The sequence below is a fragment of the Nyctibius grandis genome, chromosome Z, assembly GCF_013368605.1.
Source record: "Nyctibius grandis isolate bNycGra1 chromosome Z, bNycGra1.pri, whole genome shotgun sequence".
Classification (NCBI taxonomy): domain Eukaryota; kingdom Metazoa; phylum Chordata; class Aves; order Nyctibiiformes; family Nyctibiidae; genus Nyctibius; species Nyctibius grandis.
This window is the reverse complement of record NC_090695.1, coordinates 38393787-38417767: the sequence shown is the minus strand read 5'-3', so window position 1 is coordinate 38417767 and position 23981 is coordinate 38393787. Positions and strand designations below refer to the sequence as shown.

The 23981-nt window shown below is 38.2% G+C and overlaps 1 protein-coding gene across 1 annotated transcript in view; it reads right to left on the bottom strand.

The window, feature by feature from the left end:
- Positions 1-23981, bottom strand: part of CNTLN (centlein) — a 205264-nt gene that overhangs the window by 121615 nt on the left and 59668 nt on the right. The window contains exons 7-8 of the mRNA XM_068422921.1: positions 12504-12666; positions 1884-2078 (exon numbers count right to left, since the gene is read on the bottom strand). Coding sequence (XP_068279022.1) covers positions 1884-2078; positions 12504-12666 — 358 coding nt within the window. The remainder of the gene's footprint in view (positions 1-1883; positions 2079-12503; positions 12667-23981) is intronic.

Here is a 23981-nt window from a genome sequence, read left to right as displayed (position 1 = left end):
GTGGAGTCCCCCAAGGGTCGGTACTGGGACCAGTACTATTCAATATATTCATTAATGACTTGGATGAGGGAATAGAGTACACTGTCAGCAAGTTCGCTGATGACACCAAACTGGGAGGAGTGGCTGACACACGGGAAGGCTGCGCAGCCATTCAGAGGGACCTGGACAGGCTGGAGAGTTGGGCGGGGAGAAATTGAATGAAATATAACAAGGGCAAGTGTAGAGTCCTGCATCTGGGCAAGAACAACCCCATGTACCAGTACAAGTTGGGGACAGACCTGTTGGAGAGCAGCGGAGGGGAAAGGGATCTGGGGGTCCTAGTGGACAGCAGGATGACCATGAGCCAGCAGTGTGCCCTTGTGGCCAAGAACGCCAATGGCATCCTGGGATGTATTAGAAGGGGTGTGGTTAGCAGATCAAGAGAGGTTCTCCTCCCCCTCTACTCTGCCCTGGTGAGGCCGCATCTGGAATATTGTGTCCAGTTCTGGGCCCCTCAGTTCAAGAAGGACAGGCAACTGCTAGAGAGAGTCCAGCGCAGAGCCACGAAGATGATTAAGGGAGTGGAACATCTCCCTTATGAGGAGAGGCTGAGGGAGCTGGGCCTCTTTAGCTTAGAGAAGAGGAGACTGAGGGGTGACCTCATTAATGTTTATAAATATGGAAAGGGCAAGTGTCATGAGGATGGAGCCAGGCTCTTCTCAGTGACATCCCTTGACAGGACAAGGGGCAATGGGTGCAAGCTGGAACACAGGAGGTTCCACATAAATATGACGAAAAACTTTACAGTGAGGGTAACTGAACACTGGAACAGGCTGCCCCGAGAGGTTGTGGAGTCTCCTTCTCTGGAGACATTCAAAACCCGCCTGGACGCGTTCCTGTGTGATATGATCTAGGCAATCCTGCTGCGGCAGGGGGATTGGACTAGATGATCTTTCGAGGTCCCTTCCAATCCCTAACATTCTGTGATTCTGTGATTACTGCTTACACAAACTTTGAAGAACTAAACACTATGGGTTTTTTAATATTCAAGATCCTTTGAGCTCATATATATAATCCTTGATTACAGATCTACCTTACCTAACCCAAGCAAAGTGAAGTTCTGCGTTTAACAAGCATTATCACCTTAACTATTTTCCCTTCTCTGCTTAATCAAGGGCAAAAGTGCCAGTAAAACTGAAATGAATAAGTGCATGTCATTGACAAATCCATGGAAGAAACTAAGCAACCAAGTTTACAAAACCGTTGTGGGTAGATCATTTCAAAGCTTTTCAAACTCACTTTAAGTCATAAATTGGCCTTTGGAAAATGCCAGGGATATACGTGTAAGATCTGGCACACTTGTAAACTTGGAGGCCTGTTAGTGAGAGTGACGGATTTATTATAACAGTTCCAAATGGCGCATGAAAGCTTAGAATTTTTTAGACAAATATTTCTCCCTACCATAATACTTTCTTTAGATCTATGATCTAAAGTTTAACCGCCTGGTCAGGAACAATTAAACAAATCAGGACCAATGCATTTCATTTTCACAGGGAAAATGCAGAAATTTCACAGTTCTTTCTAGGAATTTGTTTCCAAATAAAACCAAAATCACTTTGGTTTTATTTTTATTTTTGGTGTCTTTGTTAGAGAATATAAATAAGAGTCTTGTTGAATATTGACACTGTTACTCAGGTTTCTTCCGAGGACAGACTTGATTGTGAAGTAGCTTCTATTAGCAACAGCAGAAATAGTTGCACTACGGCAGCAGCAGAGTGGCACAGTTTTTCTTAAAAAAACACGCAAAAAAACAAAACCCTTCAATTTCCTTTAAAACTGTCTGGTACAGAAGCTTAATTTAAAATAAGAAGAAACAACTTTTATTATTTTAGAAGTGGACTCACCTGTACTTCACTTTTTGGAGAAGAATTCTGATGTAATGCATTTAAAGCATCACAAGCCTGCTGAAGTTGCTCTTTTAACTGACAGATCTCTTGATCTTTTCCAAGTAACTGATCCCGAAGAGAGGCACAGCTTCGCTGCAGTTGAACTTCATTTGTTTTAACAGTTTCAAAACATGAAGTCAATTCGTTATAAAGCTATGAGAGGGCAGAAGAGAAATAACAGGATTAAAAATAACTTCAACGTAGATAGCCATATAAATACAGGAGGAGAGCAAATATAAATTATATATATATATAAACTATCCACAACTGATCTCTTTTTTTTACATTTTGACAATTCTTTCACACTTTTTGTCCTCCTGCCTCCCGTCACACTCTATACATTTGAAAATGGTGATTGTAACAATCACTGAAACTTTTAAGTTTGAAAGACCTTTCCCAGAAAAACACAACTTACATTAGAATATTATCAGTTTCAGTTGCTTCTTTATGGCATTTATGAATAGAAATGGACACCTAAAAATTAGGATTTATTTTACTTCTTGAACAGTTCATATAAAATACAGAAAATACAAAAGAAAAAAAAAATCCCTTATTGAGAATAGGCAAAAATTTGAAACATCTGTCTTGGGAATTAAATTAAAGGAGCAAGAATACCAAATACCATCCTTGTCTTTTATAAAGTAGTTTCATCTTTTAAAACTAACATTTTTAATATCGCTTGGATAGCAATACAGTGAATCCACTAATGCCTACTGCATTTTGTATGAAGTGTAAAATGTTTGTTTAAATAATTATTCTGTGGGATTTTTTTTTGACATTAACTATAAAACCCAGAGATGATATTAGAAGTTCTTACCCCTGGGTGTTGCTCAACTGTTCTTGCTGAAACCAGAATATTGTATATATTCTACAATTGCTTTAGAAGCGATTCCATACACACAAAGAATTTCTAGAACTACACCTAAGTGATAACTAGCAGTACATGTCATCTAACTGACAAAAATAACTTATTTTGCAAGAATAAGAGAACTTAACAACCATCCCATCCCTCCATTTTTACTCTTCTTTTTCAATATAAACATCTGAAAACTTTTTAAAACCAAATCAGCTTTTTATTAAAAAAAAAAAATAAAAACCAGTTTGAAAAATAAATCTGTAGTTGAATAAACAGAAGTACATATTCTGAAGGAAATACATGACTCTACAGCTTTACTACCTAAGCATACATTCCTCTATCTCTTCATTTCAGTCCTTCATTCCTTTGACTATCCTTTTTTCTCAAAATAAATAATATTCCCTCCGACTATTTATTCTACCATAAAATAATCTGTAGAAGGCATGTACTTCCACAGCTGACAGTTTACTTTAGAAAATCTATTTCTGCCATTCCATCCAAAATAAACTAATTAAATATGAAAATCAGAATTTCCAAATCTATCAATAATGTTTATAAGTATAAGGAACTAACACAAGTCATTTTACTTGTAAAAACATTATTTTAGTCTTCATTTTGTCTTGTCACCTTTACTTAAATGATACATTACTTCCCCTCTTTGTCTGCGTACATTGCTTAGAAGTTAAAGCCTTTGAAAAACAATCACAACTTTACATTTGGAAATGGTCTACCAAATACTTTGTGAGAAATCTGGAAACAATAATGTCCCTTCCTCACCTTCTTCCTTTAATTTTCTACTCCCATGGGCTCTCAAAATCCACTTAGGACAAAGTAAATTACTTCCTGCCTATTTCCAAAGGAGATCAGAGATCATGTCTCTCATGCAAAAGTAATTCAAAGTCCAGGAAGACTGATATTTCAAATGACTCTGAGTCTTAAAAATTGAACTTTTACATCGAAATTTCTGTGCCTACTGAATCTTTCTTATACATTTAAGAAAGCTTACATCATCTGTAGCAATGCAAGTTCAAGATTAGCCAATTTCTTATGGAAATCTGTAAGTATCTCACAGGAAAATAAACACTTCATTTATCAAAAACATGCATTTTTAGACAATGTCCTTCCAAACAAATGGAACATCAAGACACAGTTACTTCCAGATAGAACTATATAAGCTCATTAGCTAGATCATACTGGTATGACAATTTGCTTGTTTTACAACTAGCAGCACTTAAGTGGTCGTAATTATAGTATCTGAAAAGATAACATCCTAGTAAGATAAATGGAGAACATAAAAAATCTGATGCTTTTTTCTAGCTGGCAGCCACATCCCCTAATGTAGCTAATGGGTATTTTTGGTAGTCAGCATTTGTCAGGACAAGACAAATAGCATGTCTTTTTACTTGCATGAACATTTCTAACCTTTCCTGCTTTGAAAACAGCAATAACAAAACACATATATTTCAAGTATAAAACTAGCCAAAAGCTAAGTGAAAAAAACCACAATCACACCATTCACTTTTTTACACTGAGGTTTATATTTTTTTTTAAACAACACCAGTGTACTAGTTTATAGGACTCAGGTTTTTTTTCAAGGTATTTAACCATCACGACATTTCAAAATGAAAGTTATCTGTATGAAAATAAATAGTTTTGTCTACTGTCCACAGACAACTAGAACAGCTTCCAAATTTCATTTGGTGCCCTATCTTTTAATTTATGGCCATGCACTGCTTTGTGGATTAAATACATGCTTAATGTTTATATTGGATTATTTTAGGGTTTTCTGCTCATTTCTGATCCTGTTTTAGAAGAGGCATCACATTTAATCACACTGCACTAAGCACATTCCAGAACATACTGAATTGCACAACATGGTGAAACAGGTCTACCATTAATAAAGATACAGAAAGTCAGATGTAGAGAGACAAGACGTAAAATGGAGATCAGAGGACTAGAGATGGAACATTGAGTAGAAAATCCAAGAGAAAGACAAAAATTTTATAAATTATTTATCTCTGAACTAGCAAGCTTGACATAAAAAAGGAATGAAACCTTGACTGCATGTAAGTGAGCAGTTATACCTTACATGAATGTCAATAAGACATGAGATTTACCCAGGAAATTGTTTAATCCCCAAGAAGAGACAGAAAAAATACTTATGTTTACAAGACAGAAAGAAAAAGGAAAATATTTAAAATCATTCTTTATACATTTGATGAAATTTAGGAGGAGGGGAGGCAACAGCCAGCAACACAAGACTGTGCTCTGCAAAAACTGTTGCACTGACCGTATTTTGAGAATCTCTTTTTAATGCCTTAGAGCTGTCCTTTCTCTGACAGGCAACAAATACTGTTACAGGTGAAGGTACTTAAAAACAAGTAAAAAAAATTAGAAGTATCTCAAATCAGTACACTGCAATAAATTGTCTATGTGACATAAGAGCATTATTTATCAGTCAGGAAGGAAGAGTAACTTAGCTGAATTACAAAAAATAAAGTATCCCATATTTCTCAGCTACCCTAACAATTTCCTATATTGATTTAACTGATTTTACCATAAAACACTTTTTGCTAGATCTTTGAAGTGTTACTTAAAACATAAAACTTCATTAGAACCGTAGGTGTGCTTAATGTCATCAAGTAACCTAAAAATGCCATACCAAAGGCAGGACTTCCAGGAGAACCAAAAGATGCAACCCTAAAGCCTGCTCACATGCAAGAGAAACTATTTAACAGCCTGATGATGGTGGGGTGATGTAAAGTACTAACATACATTAAATATGTGTGATGGCAAAATTAAGTTAGGTCAGACCAAGGAAAGCTGAGGAACTCCAACAAAACCTAGTAAAAATAAATAATTAACCCATGCTATCTATTGTATTGTATGTAAGCCAGAACGATAGTGCAACTGGAAAAAAACTGCAGAGTGAAAAAGTTGACACAAATGACCGACACTAACATTATACAAGTGTGCAGGATATATTTTAAACTAGGTTTAGACTGTTCCTGTGTACTTAATGCCAATTAACAGGTGGGACATTTTTTCCAGTTCCAAAATAATTTCCAGTTCTGTAATCCAAAAGGCACTTAGTTAATGCTCTCACAGACTTTTCTATGATATCAACTAATGCACAGAAAGTAGGCACATCCAGGAGATTTCCTTCAAAAATATACTCCTGTGAGGAACTGTGACGGACAGAGTTTGCATGCCTTAAACAACTTGTTTGACAACACTGGCTGGAGGAGGGTATGTGTACTACAGAGGCCTGCAAGTCTGGCAAGAGATAAGGGCCTTGGGAACAGAACAATACCCCTGCTGTGCCTTAATTGTTGTGATTTACAACTCTGGCTGAAGGAAGAGATAAGTGCTGTGGAGGCAGGATGGTATCTTTTCCTTGGGGCCAGCCTACATGTGCAACAACTTTGCAAGGCCTCAACCACGCTTGTGCAGAAGCGGGGTCATACAGCGGACACCACAACTAGGGGATCACGACCACCAGACACCCCTTGGGGGACCACAGACTCATTTCGAGAACTATCTAAGACTACAAAGCGCAGGCGTCCCAATTAGCATGGGAAGCGAGCAGAGGGGGGGGAGACAAGAGGGATGTTACCGCCCTCTCCTATCTCGCATGCAAATGACCTAAAGTATTTAGACCTTCTCGCTTGGGATGCTGGTGCGTGCTCCCGCCCACCACCTGAGGACCGATCCTGTAAGCGGTTTACCAAAGGAGCAACTCTGCAAGCAACTTACCAACTCTACGAACAACTTACATCGCTGGATCCCAGGGTGGTGATATCTCTTTCCTTCTCTCTCATAATCTCTATCCTCTTTCTCTTTTCCCTCTCTCTTTTGGCAGCAATCTTTAGAAACCCAAGACACTTACAACCGTGCCACTTTCCCTGTATTAATAAATTGTTCTTAATTTCATACCAGTTATTTGGTGTTGTTTCACCTGAATTTACTCCAAGGGATTTATGAACTAGTTGCGACCAGGTCGTAACAGGAACTAACACTAAGGCAGATCATCCATTAAAATACAACAGTAGCCAATTATATACACTGGGTGTAAAACAAATATTCTCCTACACTAAATGTTTTAGCTAAATGCTCACACCCTAAAAAACAGTATATTACAGAGACTTGCGTAAATGAACCCAAACATACAGTAATAATGAACGTATAGTAATGACACAAATGAAAAAAGTTAGTCTAAATTAAGACACAATAAAACTATAAGGGAAACTATTGCAGAAATCCATGTTACAAACACATGCTGTTTATGAGAATTTGAAAAGAACAAGGGCAGAAATCAGCTGGAGAAGCTCTAGCATGAAACTGAAGAGGGACTCCAGACAGACTATATGCAGCACATTCATGGCGTTTAGTTTTAAAACGGAAAAGCAGAGGGAGAGTGATTTTTTAAGATGAGAGACCATGAAGCTTACCTATGATACAAGAAAAAAATGACAGACATAAGTGAGAAGTTAAGAAGAAAAACAAAAGGAAATACAGAATGGATGTAAGTAACATCAGACAACATGCAAGCAAGAGTCGCTAGTATAAGCTAAAAGAGAAGACGTGCTTTCCTCAACTTTATGATACTATGTAATTGCAAATACCATGGTTGTTTTGGAAACCATGTAAAACGGATAACTTTAGCAATATACCTTCTCAAAAATAACGGACGAGAACGTAAAAGAACATTTCAGTCTTTTTGATTAGTGTTGTTACAGCAAAAATTCAAACTGATGAGCCTCTTCAATGAATCCAGTATTTCCTGGTTCCTGACTGATTCCCCCCACACACCCCTCAATGTCGCCTTCCAGCATTCATCCATCTAATCAGTTTTCTGCAACTCCTGTGTTGATATGGCTATCTAATGGTGGGGTTTGTAGATTGCTTTTTTGAGTATATAAAAATTTTGACACATTTCTCTCGGAAAGACTGCATTTATCAGCATCAGCTCTGTGAAATGCTAGCAAACCGTATCTAGAATTCTTCTCTCTGTATAGTGTACTGTCAAAGAACATGTAGCAGTCTTGAGAAGAACACCAGCTCTAGTTAATGCAGAAAAATGTTAATAATTCATACTGCAAACTGTATAGTTTAAAATCCTCCATTATGGGACCAATCTGATTATACACAAAATTCAGATATATTTAAATCTTATAATTCTAAAGCTGATCAAAATTGGAATTATTCACAAACATATTTAAGTAAGCTAAGATTTTTCTTCCTTTTTTGATGTACAACTCCTTGCACTGTCTCACCAGTTTATATAATTTCTTTCATTTACAGCTCTCATATTGTAAAAAAAATACATTATCCTCACCAGAAACATTAAGACAATGGTTTGCAAGCATTAGTGACAGATTTAGAATTATAGATTATTTACTTTTTTTTCCAATTACTTAAGTATTCTGCAGATACCAATCTACACTATTACACACAGGAACTACAGCATACTAAGAATATCGGTACAGTGTTTTTCAAGCATGAAAATCATCGCCTGTGACTGCAGAGTTTAACATCACCCTGAGAGAAACAGAGTCTACCCAGAATTTTTTCAACTTTAACCTATAAGCACATCTGATGCTAAAATCTACTTGCTAGCATGTGACCAACTGTACTGGTGTTTGGTATACAAGAAACAAATAGACTAACCTAATTAACACACTTCCCAACAGTAGAAAACAGTATTGGAGTTTGAACTAAAGTGTGAGATAAGTCAAGAGTTTCTCACAGCTTTCACAGATGAAGTGGACTACAAAAATGATGGTTCACTTATTAATGATGTGGGCTTCAGTATATTTGACTGGACAGTTAGTTTCTCTCAGTTCTTATCACGTGTGAAAGAACTTATGTTTTTCATTCCAATTTGAGGGAGAACCTGCACTGTTACTACCATTTAAACATCCATTTGGTTTTAGTTTTTATTTTGTGGATTTGTGAATTTAATGCCTACATAAAAATAAACTCGTCTGTGATTTTTAAGTATGCTTAAAGGTTGTGGCAGTCGCAAAAAAAGACTGGAAATGGTACAATTTAACTTCAGGGTGGCAAAGTCAGTAACTTGACATTCTGATTACAACTTCTCAGGCTTGAAGGAAAGCAAACTATCTCCACACACTGACACCATGAGAAGGACTTAGCAAAGGCAACTGCAGGCACAAAATTAACCACAACATCCGAACATGTATCTGACACTATCCTGTTTTTAGCTACTTTCTAGTGCACTTGATGCAGACTTCTGCAACGCCTCAAAACTGAGAACTCTTACAGTGTTTTCTAATTATGCGAAAAATCTAACTATTGAGCAATGCTCTTCTTTGTCACAAATATGTACTGCACCACTATCCACAGTATTCTCTATTTGAGAGCTGTCTTCCAGGACACAAACTACAATTTCGTATTTAATGACAAATAACAGTATTTCCACTTCACTAAAAAGGCCTTCCACTACGAGATTTTTAACCAGTATGATTAACAAGGAGCCTAAAGGCCACATCAGATCAAGGGAAAGTAGTGCATTATAAAAACAAAGGCCCTAAATTGTAAATTTCAGAAAACTGTGATAAGCTGGCTAAGGAGTTCAGAATCTCTTCTTGTCTTATTATCCCTAGTATTGATTGAAGCCTCTCCACCTTGAAATTGTTGGTGAGGACAAATCTATCGAGTCTCATTAAATCCAGCACAGGAGTGAAGTCCCCAGAGTATTTGGGACCACTAAAACAGATGCTATACAGTTTAGAAAAATATTCCCTATCCTTGAAAATGAGAACTATAGCTGCAATATGAAACAGATATCAATTTGTTTCCATAAATGCTCTAACGTAAAGGAGTTATTGTAGAACACAACACCCTTAAAATTTGTACTTACAGAAATAAAAAGGTAGCAGTATGTCAAGTCAATGTAACTTGGTAAAACAGATTACAGATCTTCACATGTTTATGCTGCCCACTACAGCTAGACTGGGAAGAGAATTTGTGGTCCTCAATGGATTTACACATAATCTAGTGCAAGTTCATGACCTTGATCTGGTTTATAAGAAATGTTTTTTCTTTTATTCAGTTTACTGTTCCATACTACACATGAACATCAGCAAAAGAGCAGTTCTTCCTAAATGGTAGACTGTTAAGATGAACTTGGAATACATGAGCCAACCACGTAGACTGAGCCATAGCATATACTGCCTATCTGACCACTAACAGAGAGGTCATTGATCTTGCTGTAAGGGACAATATATCATAGGATGTATACACTGATAGGCTCAATGCCATTCAGAGCAGTAGGAAAATATTCCTTTGTGAATATGTCTATGGAATAGCTGACACATCCTTATCTAGCTGTTGCAGCCTGCATATTATTAATGCATGGAAGACAAACAGAACACACATTTGTCTGCAGTAGTTTACCTTTCTCATTCAAGGGAAAAATAGGTATTTGTATTATTTTTACAGATGCTGAGTTTTCCAAAGGCCTGCTGTGACTTCAGTAGGGCTGCCTATGTTGTGATTTGGAAAATGCATGTTACTTTGAAGCAATTGCAGTAGGGTATTTTATACAGTTCTTCTAATCAGAAGTATAGAACAGGATTGTCATGATAAAGGAACTCCTTTCCCCCTCTGAAGTTCTCTCAACTCAAGTTGCCACAAACATTATTAGATCCATGCCACTCTGACTTAGGGGACATAACTCTTTTTTTTTTTACTTTTTAAAAATATTTCTTTTTTTACCTTTTTTTTAATCTTTTTTTTAATATATACTTTTTTTAAAACATATTTTTATAAAAAAAAAAAAAAAAAAAAAAAATAATAGATTTTTTCCAGGTGCATGAGATATTTCGGTATTTTACAAAAAGACAGCTTACCAGTTCCACAATAGTAATTTGTCACAATATTTGAGTTGGCTTTTGCTGGTTTAAAAGGCAAACTTTCCATGTTGGAAAAATACTGAATTCAACACCTCCAAACCAGCAAAGTTTAGGGTCATCTGTGAGTTGACGTATTTGGCAGCTATCAAAAAAAAGGGCTTATCTTCAAAACCATACTATTCTTGTGGTATGATCAACTAAGCACAAGTCTTAAGTCCTGCTAATACAGACCAAGAACCGTGAACTTGCTTTCTGAAGCAAACCTGACTTTTCAGCCAAGCCCAGTTTAGAAGTGGCTTGCCCCTATACCGATATAAGTATACCCATTCATTTTCTATAATACATAAGTAACTTATAATAGCAAAATTATTTTTCATAGGATAGGTTAAACTCTTTCCCTAACTGAAGTAATTAATACTGGCAAAATCACTATCATGCAAGGTAAAGTGACTTTTATAAAGAGTTTTGTCATGCTTTAAAACAGTCTCATGAAAATCCAGTTTTATTTTTGTTCATATGTTGTAGAAGTAGTCTGGAAGAATATGGTCTTATAAACACTGATGAAGAGAGTTCATATTATCTTCACCTGTGCCAATGTTTGGGGGTTTTTTTGAGTGACTCAAAGGATCCATTTAACACCTATAGAAGCATTGACGAGAGAATGAAAAATGAAAGAAACAGTAACTCTTGATACCTACATTCTGTATTTTTTTTAAATTCTGTAATTTATTTTTTCTTGCCCCAGATAGGTAGAACTCCCCCTGCCTTGTACATGTTCTGAACAACTTTGATGGAAGTCTACCTATAGCTTGGCTCGGCTACCGTTGTTAATGAAGACTTAACGTCTATCGTCCCTGCAGTCAATGATAAACTTGTGCAGAGTTAAGTACACAAGAATGTGCTGGGCACTACAGTCTATAAAATGTTAACCAAACACATCTTTAGAAACCCAGTACTGATTCTGGCTTGACTCAGGCCCAGCTTCACAATTTTATCACAAACTCCATACTCTTAAGTAAAATGATAAAGGGAAAGACCTGTTTTTCAAAAAAGCACTGACAGTACACAATTTGAGAAAACAGTTCCAAGACTGGTAGAAGGTATGTGGAAGTTGTATATACAGCTTCTTCCCTGTCTTCTTCCTACTCAATGTTTCTAAAAAGGAAGGAAACATATCTTCTGTATTTCTTAGAGATTGAAAAACAAATCCATATAATTTGTTACACTCAAAAGCATAAGTTCTGTGTAGTGCATGTGACAGCTCTTCAGGGCTAGCATTTTTTCCTGGCATTCAAAAATACGAATCTGTTCTGTAAATGTAAACATAAAGTTTTTTGACTTAGTTTTCCATTTAAAAAAAATGGCAAAAATTTTTCCAGATAATTTTGATAGAACACTTTTTTGCATCTTAAACCAGTAAAATTGTTTGAAATGCACACAAATACATTATTTACAAGTGAAAGGAATTTGTTCTTCTAAATTATCAAAAACAAATTGGAAAATTTAATAACTGAAAGCTCTAGGAGAGGAAAGAAGAAAAACATAGGTAACACAAAATTACATAAAGAAATCTATATGCTTGGCAATTCACTCCTATTTTTCTTCAGATGTAACTAAATCTTAATTTTTAAGGCTCATCAGTTCAACATAAGCAAGGGGCCATATATGCTAGGATGTAATTAGGCCAATAAACTGTTACTCTGCCAGCCATTTTTTGGTAACCATAAAGATCCAAAGAACTAAAGGATGCAACACTACATAGTGCTTTGATTACTCTGTCCATTGATATTGTACAGACGGATATTAAAATGAACCCTGTGATCATAAAGGAGAATGACATACCTTTTGATATGATGTTGTTTCAGCTGTGTGAGCATCATCTTGGTCTTTCAGTACTTTTTGTGTATCAGTATTGAGAGCCTGAAGCTGCTTTATCAGCTCAGCCTGCTGTGCTGTATGTTCAATGTTTTGTCTGTAAAGATTCTGCAGTTCCTGTAACTCCTTCCTGCACAAAACAAGCAATAAAGAGAAATTAAGAAAAATAACAATGACCTCCATTAAACAATTGTGTTCAAATAATTTTGTTGTAGATAATGAGCTTCGTATTTTCATTTATTTTTCTCTCAATTGCGCTATAAACACTAGAAGCTACATATAAAATATTTATCACGTACTTTTGTGAAATATCTACAAAACAGTTAAGTTTCAAAATGGAATGTCTTTCAATTTCCCTCTCTAACTGCTCTAAAATAAATGGATTTTCACTACTGTATCAACACTTTCTAATCAATATTCAGTTAACTCCTTAGCAGTAAGTGTCAAAATGTAAAATATGTAGAACACACAGACTGTCTAAGTTTAATTTTTTTTTCTAACTAGAAACATCAGAAAAAAGATTAAAGTTTTTCTTAATTTGCAGAGTATCTGTAATGCAGTCTCTCTTTTGAAATGCTTCTACTCCCTAGACACATAAAGTATGTCTGCTGATAAATTACTTTTTGTCTGCAGGTACAGCATATTGCAACAACCATAAGCAAAGTAAGTGAACTTTGGTGTGTGTCATATAATGTAACAATAAAAGCTCTATAAACACAATAATAGGAATAGTGTTATAATGCAACCATAGGATAGATCTAGTATAATCTGTATTTTCTGTAACACGTTAAAAGTCCAGATGACTCCATTAGTCCCTTTTTATATATTTTCTACTTAATTCCCTGTTTAATTCACAAGCACATTTCACACTAGTTGTGCAGGCAGATACTGAAATATAAGTTTATCACTCCAAATAATTTCCTTCCCTACTTCCTCAAAGAATTTTCTTGGTGACCTCCAACACATATGCGACTTCTCTGTGCCTAGAATAACCATTAACAAGAGTTACCATCACATTTTTATAATACTGATGCAGATAGTGTACAAAAGGTAAGCAACAATACCAGCTTCGTTGTGTTTTCCTGATGAACCGCAGAATGGCATATAAATCACTTGAAGGGAACTTTCAAAAAAATATTTCTTAAGACCTGTGCCACTACTTAATAAATTGATTATTCAAGTAAAGGTACAACATCTGAATAATTATATAAAAATTGAAATTACACATACCACAATAGCACACTGAGACAACAATGTTGTTAAAAAAACGATGTTTAAAAAAGCCTGTTAACAGGCCAATACAAGAGAACACTTAAGGACATGCCTGCTTAACAGTATTTAAGTCCTACCGTCCTCAATGAGATGTAAAGTAGCTCCTCAAAATTAACAATGGCAGAAGTGCATTAAGAACTCTTTACGTAACAAAACCAACGCACAACTGCAGTATGTACTTCATCTATACTAATTTAATTCTGTTCACAAGCACAGCAGCAGAAATAAGGACATAGTGATATATTAGCACTTTCCGACACCCTGTACAACAGGCTTCCAAACAAGCACTTGTTTCATTTCCCTGACTACAAATAAATAGCAGAAAATGACACATCTTTGCACTGCAGTTAAAACACAGATTATATTAATTTTGCACAGGTTCTCCAAGCAGATGTTCATTTTGTTGTGGAAGGGAAAAACATGGGCTAATGTTGAATCCTCATATACTCTTGGAAATGTTTGGTAGTAACTGTTGCCGAGACCACTCTGCTATACTGCTGCTCTTTAATTTGCCTGCAATATCAATGCAGTTATCTGTGTCTGTCACCTAAGAATGCACAGTATTATGTGTTCTCTAATGGTCTGCCCACAAAGTGTATTAAGGTCAATGGGAATCTTTTTTGTCGATTTTATCAGGCTTGAGTTATACCCTAAAAGGGAAGAGAAGCGGGGGGGGGGGCTAAACCTTGCAGACTCCCAAGAACTGCAGCACAGTCAGAACATACGTTAACGTGTTTGCTCATGTTAAATTCGAGGATTTTTAAAAATAAGGAAACTCAGTCACAGTTCCATTATGCCACATTTTAAAAAATCAAACTATATTTCTTCATACAAATATCCTAACTTTCTTTATTTTTCTTTTTTTGAATAAGAAGTTATGCAAACCAAAATAGTTGCAATCTGAAAAATTCTTGAGACACACAAATACACAACCACTGTATTTAACTTGCATTTGTAAGTTACAGCTGCTTTTATCCTCTTTAGTGAATGAGGTACTATCTTTACATTGTAAATCAACAAGGGGAACCCTTTTTTATTTCATTTTTACACAGGAAGGAGGAAATGATGCTCAATCTTACCAGGAATTATTCAGCACCAGTGGTGCAATACAAATAAATTTACAGAATGAAGTACCTTTGACAACAGACTGGCCAACTTGGTGAGGGAAGCTTTAAATTAGGAATGGCGGGGGACAGAGATGCTGGCCAAGTAACGAGGGAGCTGTGGCCCAGGCCGGCAAGGAAAGGCCACAGGTTGGTGTGGACAGGAAAGACCTTGTGATGAACAATACAAGGCTGAAGGAGGACCACCTCAAGCGTATGCACATAAATAAGGGAGTGCTGACAGGACATCCATATGAGGGAGGCTCTTAAGAATCTTTCTGGGAAATAAGCACAACTGGTGCCCATTTGAAGTTGCTGTTAAAATGCACACACAGTGTCCCATGGAGGATGACAGCAGGAACTGGAGATCCGTCTGCAGTTGGAGGGCTTGTTGGGATGACAGAGACAAGGTGGGATAACTCACATGACTGGAGTGCTGCCATGCATGGATACAGGATCTTTAGGAAAGACAGGCTGAGATGGCAAGAAGTTGCCCTTTATGTGAAAGATTAGTATAAATGTATGGAGCTCTGCCTTGGGATGGTCAACGAGCCAGCTGAAAGCACGTGGGTCAGGTGTGGGCAGACCAATGCAGATTACATGGTGGCTGCCTGCCGATCCTTTCTGATCAGGAAGAAGAATGAAGTCCTCTTCAGAAAATGCGAAGAAGATCCATGTTTGCAGGCCCTTGTCTTCATGGGGTACTTGAATCACTCCAGTGTATGATGGAGGGACAATACAGCAGAGCACAAGCAATCCAGGAGGTTACTGGAGTGCTTTGATGATAATTTCTTGTCACAGGGAAACAACAGGCTGATAAGGGGAGACATTGCTGGACCTCATACTTACAGACAAGGAAGAACTGGTCGGGGATGTAAAAGTCAGGGGCAGCCTTGTCTGCAGAAATGTTGAGATGATGGGAGCTCAGGGTCCTGACAGGAGGGAGAAAGGCAAAAAGCAGGATCTCAAACCCTGGATATCAGGAGAGCAGACTTGGGCATTTTCAGGAACCTACTTGGAAGAATCCAGTATAATATCAACCTGGAAAGAAGGGGCCATGAGACCTGGTTGATTTTCAAGGATCACATCCAAGATCAACAGTGGTCCATTCCATTGAGCAAGAAGTCAAACAAAGGTAGCAGGAGGCTTGCATGGATGAACATGGACCTCCCCTGACTAAACTCAAATGTAAAAGTAAAGATACAAGATGTAGAAGGAGGACAGGAGACAAGGAAGAATTTAGAGACATTGTCCAAGTATGCAAGCATAGAGTTAGGAAAGCCAAAATCCGTGTGAAGTTGAATATGGTGAGGGACATGACGGGCAACAAGAGGCTTCTGTAAGTACATCAGCAGCGAAATGGAGACAAGGGATAAAGTGGGCTCACTGCTGAAAACAGCAGGTGCTCTGTTAGCAAAGGACACAAAAAAGGTCAAAGCATTCAATGATTTCTTCTGCTCTGTCTTTAAAGGTAACACTTGCCTCCAGCAATCCCAGGTCCCTGTGACTCAGTCTCAGTGGAGAAGGATCAGATAAGGGAACATTTAAACAAACTGGACATACACATGTCCATGGGACTTGACGTGATGCACCTATGAGTCCTGAGACAGACTCAATAATCTTTCAAAAGTCATGGCTATCAGGAGAGATTCCTGAGGACTGGAAGAAAGCATGTCCTTCCTATGTTCAAGAAGGATATGGGAAACTAGAGCAGTCAGCCTCACCTCAATCCCTGGGAAGGTGATGGAGCACATAAATGACAAGAATATCATTGGGAGCAGTCATCATGAATTTACAAATGGGAGAGGATGCTTAATCGACCTGACAGCCTTCTCTGATGAAATGACCAGCTCAGTGGATGAGAGGAGAGCAGTGGATGTTGTTTTTCCTACCTGTAGTAAGGCTTTTGACACTGTCTTCCATAAAACGCTCATAGATGGACTGATGAGGTATAGGCTAGATAAGTATACAGTAAGGTGGACTTGAACTTGGCTGAACTACTGGGCTTAAAGAGCTGTGATCAGCAGCACAAAGTCCAGTTGAAGGCCAGGCACTAGTGGAGTATTCAAGATGCTAACATTGGGGCCAGTACTTTTGAACATCTTCATTAATGACCTGGACAATGGGACAGAGTGCACCATAGCAAGTTTGCTGATGACATAAAACTGGGGGCAGTGGTTGTTTCACCAGATGCTTGTGCTGCCATTCAGAGGGGCCTTGACAGGCTGAACAAACAGGCTGACAAGAGCCTCATGAAGTTCAACAAAGGGAAGTGCAAATTACTGCTTCTGGGGAGTAATAACCCCATATATTAGCACAGGCTGGGGGCTGACCAGCTGGAAAGCAGCTTGTCAGAAAATGCCCTGGGGATCCTGGTGGACACTAGGTTGACCATGAGCCAGTAATGTGCCATTGTGGCAAAGGCCAACGACATCCTGAGCTGCACTCAGAAGAGCGTTGCCAGCAGGGGGAGGGATGTGATCCTTCCCCTCTTCAGAAGTGCTAAAGCACACCTTGTGCTGGGCTCCCCAGTACAAGGAAGACATAGACATACTGAAGTAAATTCAGTGAAGGACCGCAAAGGTGATGAAAGGATTGGAGCATCTGCCATAGAGAGGCTGGAAAAGCTGGGACTGTTCAGCCTGGAGAAGGGAAAGCTCAGGGGGATAATTATCAACATGTATAAATACCTGATGGGAGTGTATAAAGAAGATGCAGACAGACTCTTCTCAGTGGCGTCTGACAGACTCTTCTCAGTCATAGGAAAAGAGGCAATGGGCACAAATAAAAAACACATGAAATTCCAGGTAAATATAGAAAAATGGTTTTTTCCTGTAAGAGTGGTCAAACACTGCAACAGGCTACCCAGAGAGGTTGCAGAGTGTCCATTCATGGACATACTCAGACTCAACTGGACACCATCCTGGGCAGCCTGCTGTATCTAACACTGCTCAAGGAGAGGACCTGCTGGAGCAGCGGGACTACACAATCTCCAGAGGTGTCTGCTGGTCTCAGCCACTCAGTGATTCTGTGTGATGCCGTCGCTAATTTGCTTGCAGCATGCTCAAAGAGAGTATACAAAATCAACCCCATGATAATCAGAAAAACAGTTCCAAGATAAAAATGAATTTCTGATCAAAATATCTATTAATATGCTTACTCAAATCAGCAAACTATTAAGCACTCTGCAAGAGAGACATCTTCCTGTCACTGCAGCAGGATAAGGATGTCAAGTCCTAACTAAAATGATACTCTCAGGCCAGCATGAAACAGAAGAAATAATCAAAAATTGCAAACTGGATATAACAAAGGTAATGAGTGGCATTTAAAATATATTTGCCTATATACACACCCACATACATATATGCATATATGCATCTATATGTACATACACGAATAGGTAGAAATATATACATCTCCACATAAGGTATATAAATTATACGTGGATGTGTACATGTACGCATACAAGTAGGATATATGTATACAAATATAAGCACATATTGATAAAACATTTCGACATACTGTACACTCTCAGCTAAGCACCAAAACTGGAACATCTACTAGGTCTATTTTTTTGCCACCACCCGTACCCTCCCCATAAACAAACGCACCAAGATACACTGAGAGTATCTAACTCCATTTAACAATGAAGTCACCAGATATCACTGAGAAAAAAAAAACACCTCTCTGTCTCTAATCTAACGCCTCAAGACCAACACAATGGGAAACTAAGAAATTTACAGAAAGTGAGCTGCACTCTTCAAGTCACAAGGAAAAGCCTGCTATGAAAAATAGTCAGGTTTTTCTCATGTTAAAATAGAAGAGCATAACCAAATTATTTCGGCCACTAAAGTCACATTACAATAACCTTAGTAGATTTTCCTTTAAATATTACAAGGTTGACACTACATGAAGACACTACAAACCGGACTGAAGTGAGACTCAAAGATTTGACAGCTTGTCCTGCCAGTAACAATAGTTAAGATTCATACTACTTTTTAGGGGAGAGATAGCTCTGGTGCTCACATCTGACAAGAGTGTGAACTAAAGTTTCCTCCTATCCTTAGGGGATAACATTAAATAAAACCTTTATGTCCTGCACACACCAACAGTTTGTCCTGGTTTGGCCCAAACCAGGCCAATTAGTCTTAGAGAAACTAAGGTCACTGCTAAATTCCTCACTGCTTACAAGTGAAGAGCCGAAGGGGGGTCGCACCTGCAGGGAGGAGCAGACAGGGCAGGTGACCCAAGATTGACCAACGAGGTATTCCATCCCACACACGTCATTCTCACTTTCCTATTTATCACTAACCCACTGCCTCCTGGAGGTGGGGCCCAGGAGGGAGGGGCCCTCCTGTCTCCCACTGATTGGTACCAGCTTTGCCAATTCTCCAGTTAAAAGCCTGCAGGTGTGATGGCAGGGGGAGCTACTGCATTTTCCCCTCTGCCCATGCTGGGGGGAGCAACTCTGCCTGAGGAGGACTTCCAGGCTCTCAATCTTGGTTTTGTATATATTTGATTATTTCTATTATTATTGTTATTATACTCTTTTTCATTATTATAGTTTATTAAAACTGTTTTAACTTTCCAACCCATAAGTCTCTCTCCCTTTTCCCTTTCCCTTTCCCTTCGGGCGGGGGGGGAGGGTTAACAGAGAGCATCTGCCTCAGGTTTAATAGCTGGCCCAGCTTTAAACCGTGACACAGCTGAAGAGTAAACTGGCTTCCCAGAGATGTAACTGAAATGAGTAGCTGTCACTCCAGAAGCTATCTAACTGTGCTGCAAATAGAGTTAATGTTCATCACACCCACCACTTCAGGTGATGTTGTTGGCTTTGATTCACCACCACAGTTTTGGTGAATATGTTGAGATTCTGAGTACCTCAGCGACGCTCATTATCAAGGGAATATAAGAGGGTTTGGGGTAATTCAGGAAAACTCTAGATTCTATTACCTGTAGTTTAGAAATACAACACAGTGACATGCACCATGAATTATGGCTCCTCAGGGGAATGGCACAGATACTGTGAAATGGTTTACAGTACACAGCAAACAATAATCTGAAAATCCCAGAGCAGGAAAATAAAGGCTGAGTAGAAATCCAACTGCCTCATAATTTACAGCATAGAGGTAAACACCAACAGTGGGGCTGGGGAGGGGGCGAAAAAAAAAAAAGAAACCCACAATATTGTTACAAAAGAAGTGGTTGTAAAAAAATCAGGGATATATTTAGACTAGAAACTAATCAAAAGAATGAAGTCCTGGCACACACTTCCAGTAAGAACACAAGGGCAAGAAATTCTAATTCATTTTAGAATAGAGCTTACTACATTCACAAACAGTTTAATAATTTCTGGATACCTGTGACAGCAAGGCTCAAGGCTCAGTGAGTCAAGCAAACCCCTCCAGTTTGATGTTCAGAGTTCCACCAAAGCTCTGTGCCAGTGAGACACAGACCACTGAGCGCTCAGTGGTAACACAAAGTTCTAAATCATGACGTTTAGCATAATTTTAAAAGAAAAATCACAGAGACACATTGGAGTTAATCTTCAGAAACAAACAGCAAGAGTTAACATTCTTCAAGAACATGAAAACGGAAAGGCTACCAGGGAATCTAAATAGATCCAGAAAATCTGTACTGAGTGCAAACATGAAAAATAACAAGGAAATGCATTTCACAGCTACTTCAGGAGTTTCAAATTAAACCCAGTCACAGCAAGAGTGCTTTGCAAAAATAAAGCCAGCAAAGAAAGGTGGTGGTCTCCTGAAGACATTCACTGTGCAGGATGGATCCTACAAATACTGTCTGTTCACTGGTCTTAGAAAATTTACCTTCCACACCTCAGAAGTATGTGACAGACTTTTGCTGACACTGGGTGGGATTTTCAAAAACACCTGCTATTCTGTAGGACCACAGTTAGACTGGAGTACCTCAAAATTTTGGCCCCCACTAATTTGCTGAAAAAGACTGCCCCTTAAAGAAAACAGTTCTCTTAGTGTCTACAGACACAGTTATGGTTAAATTGAAAAAACTCTTGCTAACAAACTGACAAATATGCAGAACAGAGCAAGAAGTTATGATTGCACATGAAACAGAGCACCAGATTGGTTTTGCACAGAAGAGACTTTATTTTCCAATCGATTTTAGCATTTACTGTAAAAATTTCAGATAGTATTACCAAGATGTCAGCTGAAAGAGTATTTTTCTGGATCTGCCTATACTGCATATGAAAGAAGACACCAAAGGAAGGAAGCCAGTGTCTTTCCTTTCTTCCTCCAGAGCTTGTTTCTAATAATTATGACCGTGCTTCTGGTCTGTTTTCCAAAAAGGGGAGGGTGGGGAAGGCAGGCAGGCAGCAGCAGAAAGGGAGATAGGGACAGAGCCATGGGGAGAAGAGAGAGATGTGCAAATCAGATTGCCTCTTTCAACTCCAAAAGTTTGAAATTGATGATGGGGAACTGGAGATAGTAAGAGAAATCGGGTATTTTCCACACTATTTATCAAATAATTTTATGCCAGAATTAAATGACAACTGAGCATTCAGTGTGATACTTTTATAAGACTAAGTTTTAAACAAGGACAACTGGAAAAAAAAAAATCAGTTAAAAAAAAAAGGAACGACCAAATACTTCAATCATGAAGTCAACACAGTTCTAAGATCTTGGCCTAGGAAGATGAGAAGATGTGAAGACTATTTTCTCCTCAGATTTTTTCCTTTAATTCTGGAGTTGTTGCTTTCTTTAACTTAAGTGTTTGGCTTTTGTCTACATAGACTTTTATTATTTTGACTTTTTTTTTTTTCCATTAAGAACCAACAGAAAAATAGTTTTATCTGTGTACTGACACCTTGGAAGGTAAGAAGAAACTTCAGTATTCTATACTACAAAAAATATAGAATATTTGAAATTCTTAGTTTGTATTGCTAACTATTGAAACTGCTGTCTAAAACTGAATTTTATATAGTATAAGCCATTTAGCATAAGCCTTCTTTTTTCATATAGAAATGGCAACAAGAAACTTGTAGCCAAAGACAGTTCATTAAGGAAGATAGTAGACATTGAATTACAATGATACTGATCAAATATATACATATATAACATGTTAAGTATAACTCACACACTAGTGATATGGAAAAATACTATCTTTCATTGCAATACCAGTTAAGTATCTAGGAAGGAAAACATTTGAGTACATAGAAAAACATATATGATCAGTTTGCCAAATTCTTTTTCCATAAATTTAGAAGGTTGGTTGTGTGGACAAATATGCAGAAAAAGACTTCAAACACTTCAAAATAAGCATGTTGTCTACCTTTTTGTCACCTCAAGTTCAGACCTTATGTTCAAAAAAGGACTTATTTTAATTACATATTTAAACAAGATGTCTGTGACGAATTCTAAGCAGTTGTTTTGCAGTGAACAGCAAAGAACACATTTTGAGAAATTTTAAGTTTAACCCAGTGTGCAATATCCTAAACTGCAACCAACACGCAGTACCTTTGCAAAACTTGATAACCTGACTTTAAAAATGTACTCTTTGCTGTCTCTAGTCCTCTCACACACAAATATATTTTGGATAATAATTTCAGAAGATAAAGCCTATTAGTCTATTGATGAATTTCACAAATTCCAGGGATTGATTCTTTCGATACAATTTCCCATTAAACTTGCCTATTTTTATTGACTTTTGAAAACTCAACTGTTACTTCTTTTAAATATGAAAATAACAAGACATCATTTTTCCTGTAAAGATTTCAACAAATACCAGGACAACAATTTAAGTCAGAGACAGCAAAAATCATATTTCTATTTTTTTCCAAAAAAGACTTAGATATTGACTCCCTACAGTAAAATTACTTCTGCTTGGAAAGCAAAGAGGAGTGTCCATACCTATGATTTCTGCATCTCAACTGCAGCTCTTGAGTCATAACCACAGTTTGAGGGAATACTGAAGGGAATATTATTTGTCTAACAGAGGAGTGATAAACACTGTGTATGCCTCTGAAACTAAGAAGTGAAAAATGGACAATTTCCTGACAATCCACTTAAAGTTTCCAATTGTCTTCTGCCATTACCTTCATTTTGAGGAATTCAGTAGTCTAGTCAATGTATATAATTCATTCCATCCTTCATTTCTTTTCTGTAGAGGTTTGGTTGAGTGAGAAGGGGCACGATCCTGTGTCAGTCACTGAGCAGTCTGAGCAACCCAGGCTTTGAGCAAGGGTTAAGCCCAGAGCTAGCGACCTTGCACTCCCCTTGCACGGAGCAGAACAAAGAACCTCGTGGTGCCTGCTTCGCGGGAAGCAAAACTACATCCGGGAGGGGAGGGGGCGGTCACGGCTCTGAATATGTAAACCTATGGACCAATCGCAAGTGCAATCGGGGCGCGCGATTAACATATACATAGTCTATATAACCACTGCTTTCTTTGTTAATAAACGAGAAGCTTCCATACTCACATTGAGATCGTGAAGTTTACTCCAGACCGTTCCCCAGCACCCGCGAGTGCGCCTCCCCCGGTTTTCCCCGTACTACAACTGGTAGCAGAGGATGGTTCCCTTCGGCGTGCTCTCTCCGAGACTGCGGTAAGCAGCGAAAAGGAGGTGTTGGGAAAAAGACGGCTGGGAGCGGTGATGTTCGGGTCAAATAGGGCAGAACAGACACTGGAAGGGTTGGCCACCCAGCTCCCAGAGTTCAGGTGCTGTTCAGGTTCAAGAAAGGGCAGAGCAGACACTGGAAAAAGGGCAGCCATGGAAATAGAGGCTGCATTCGTGCTGATTGCATATATCTTCTCTAAGAGAAGGAGCAAGACAGTGGAGAAACAGCTAATTAAGCTGATAAAGTTGGGCCAGCGCTGGGGACATTTTAAAGACACAGCGCTTGTATTTTCTGTGGAGGAATGGAAAGAAGTGGGAGACATTATGTGGGAAAAGACTGTTGAGAGGGACCCCGAGGAAGAAGAAATTAAGGAGGTACGTGAACTCTGGCAAAACGTGATAGAGACTTTAAAAACTATGAGGGCAGAAGGAGAGGTCGCCCGCGCGGCTGCTGAGATGCGGCCGGCGCCGCCG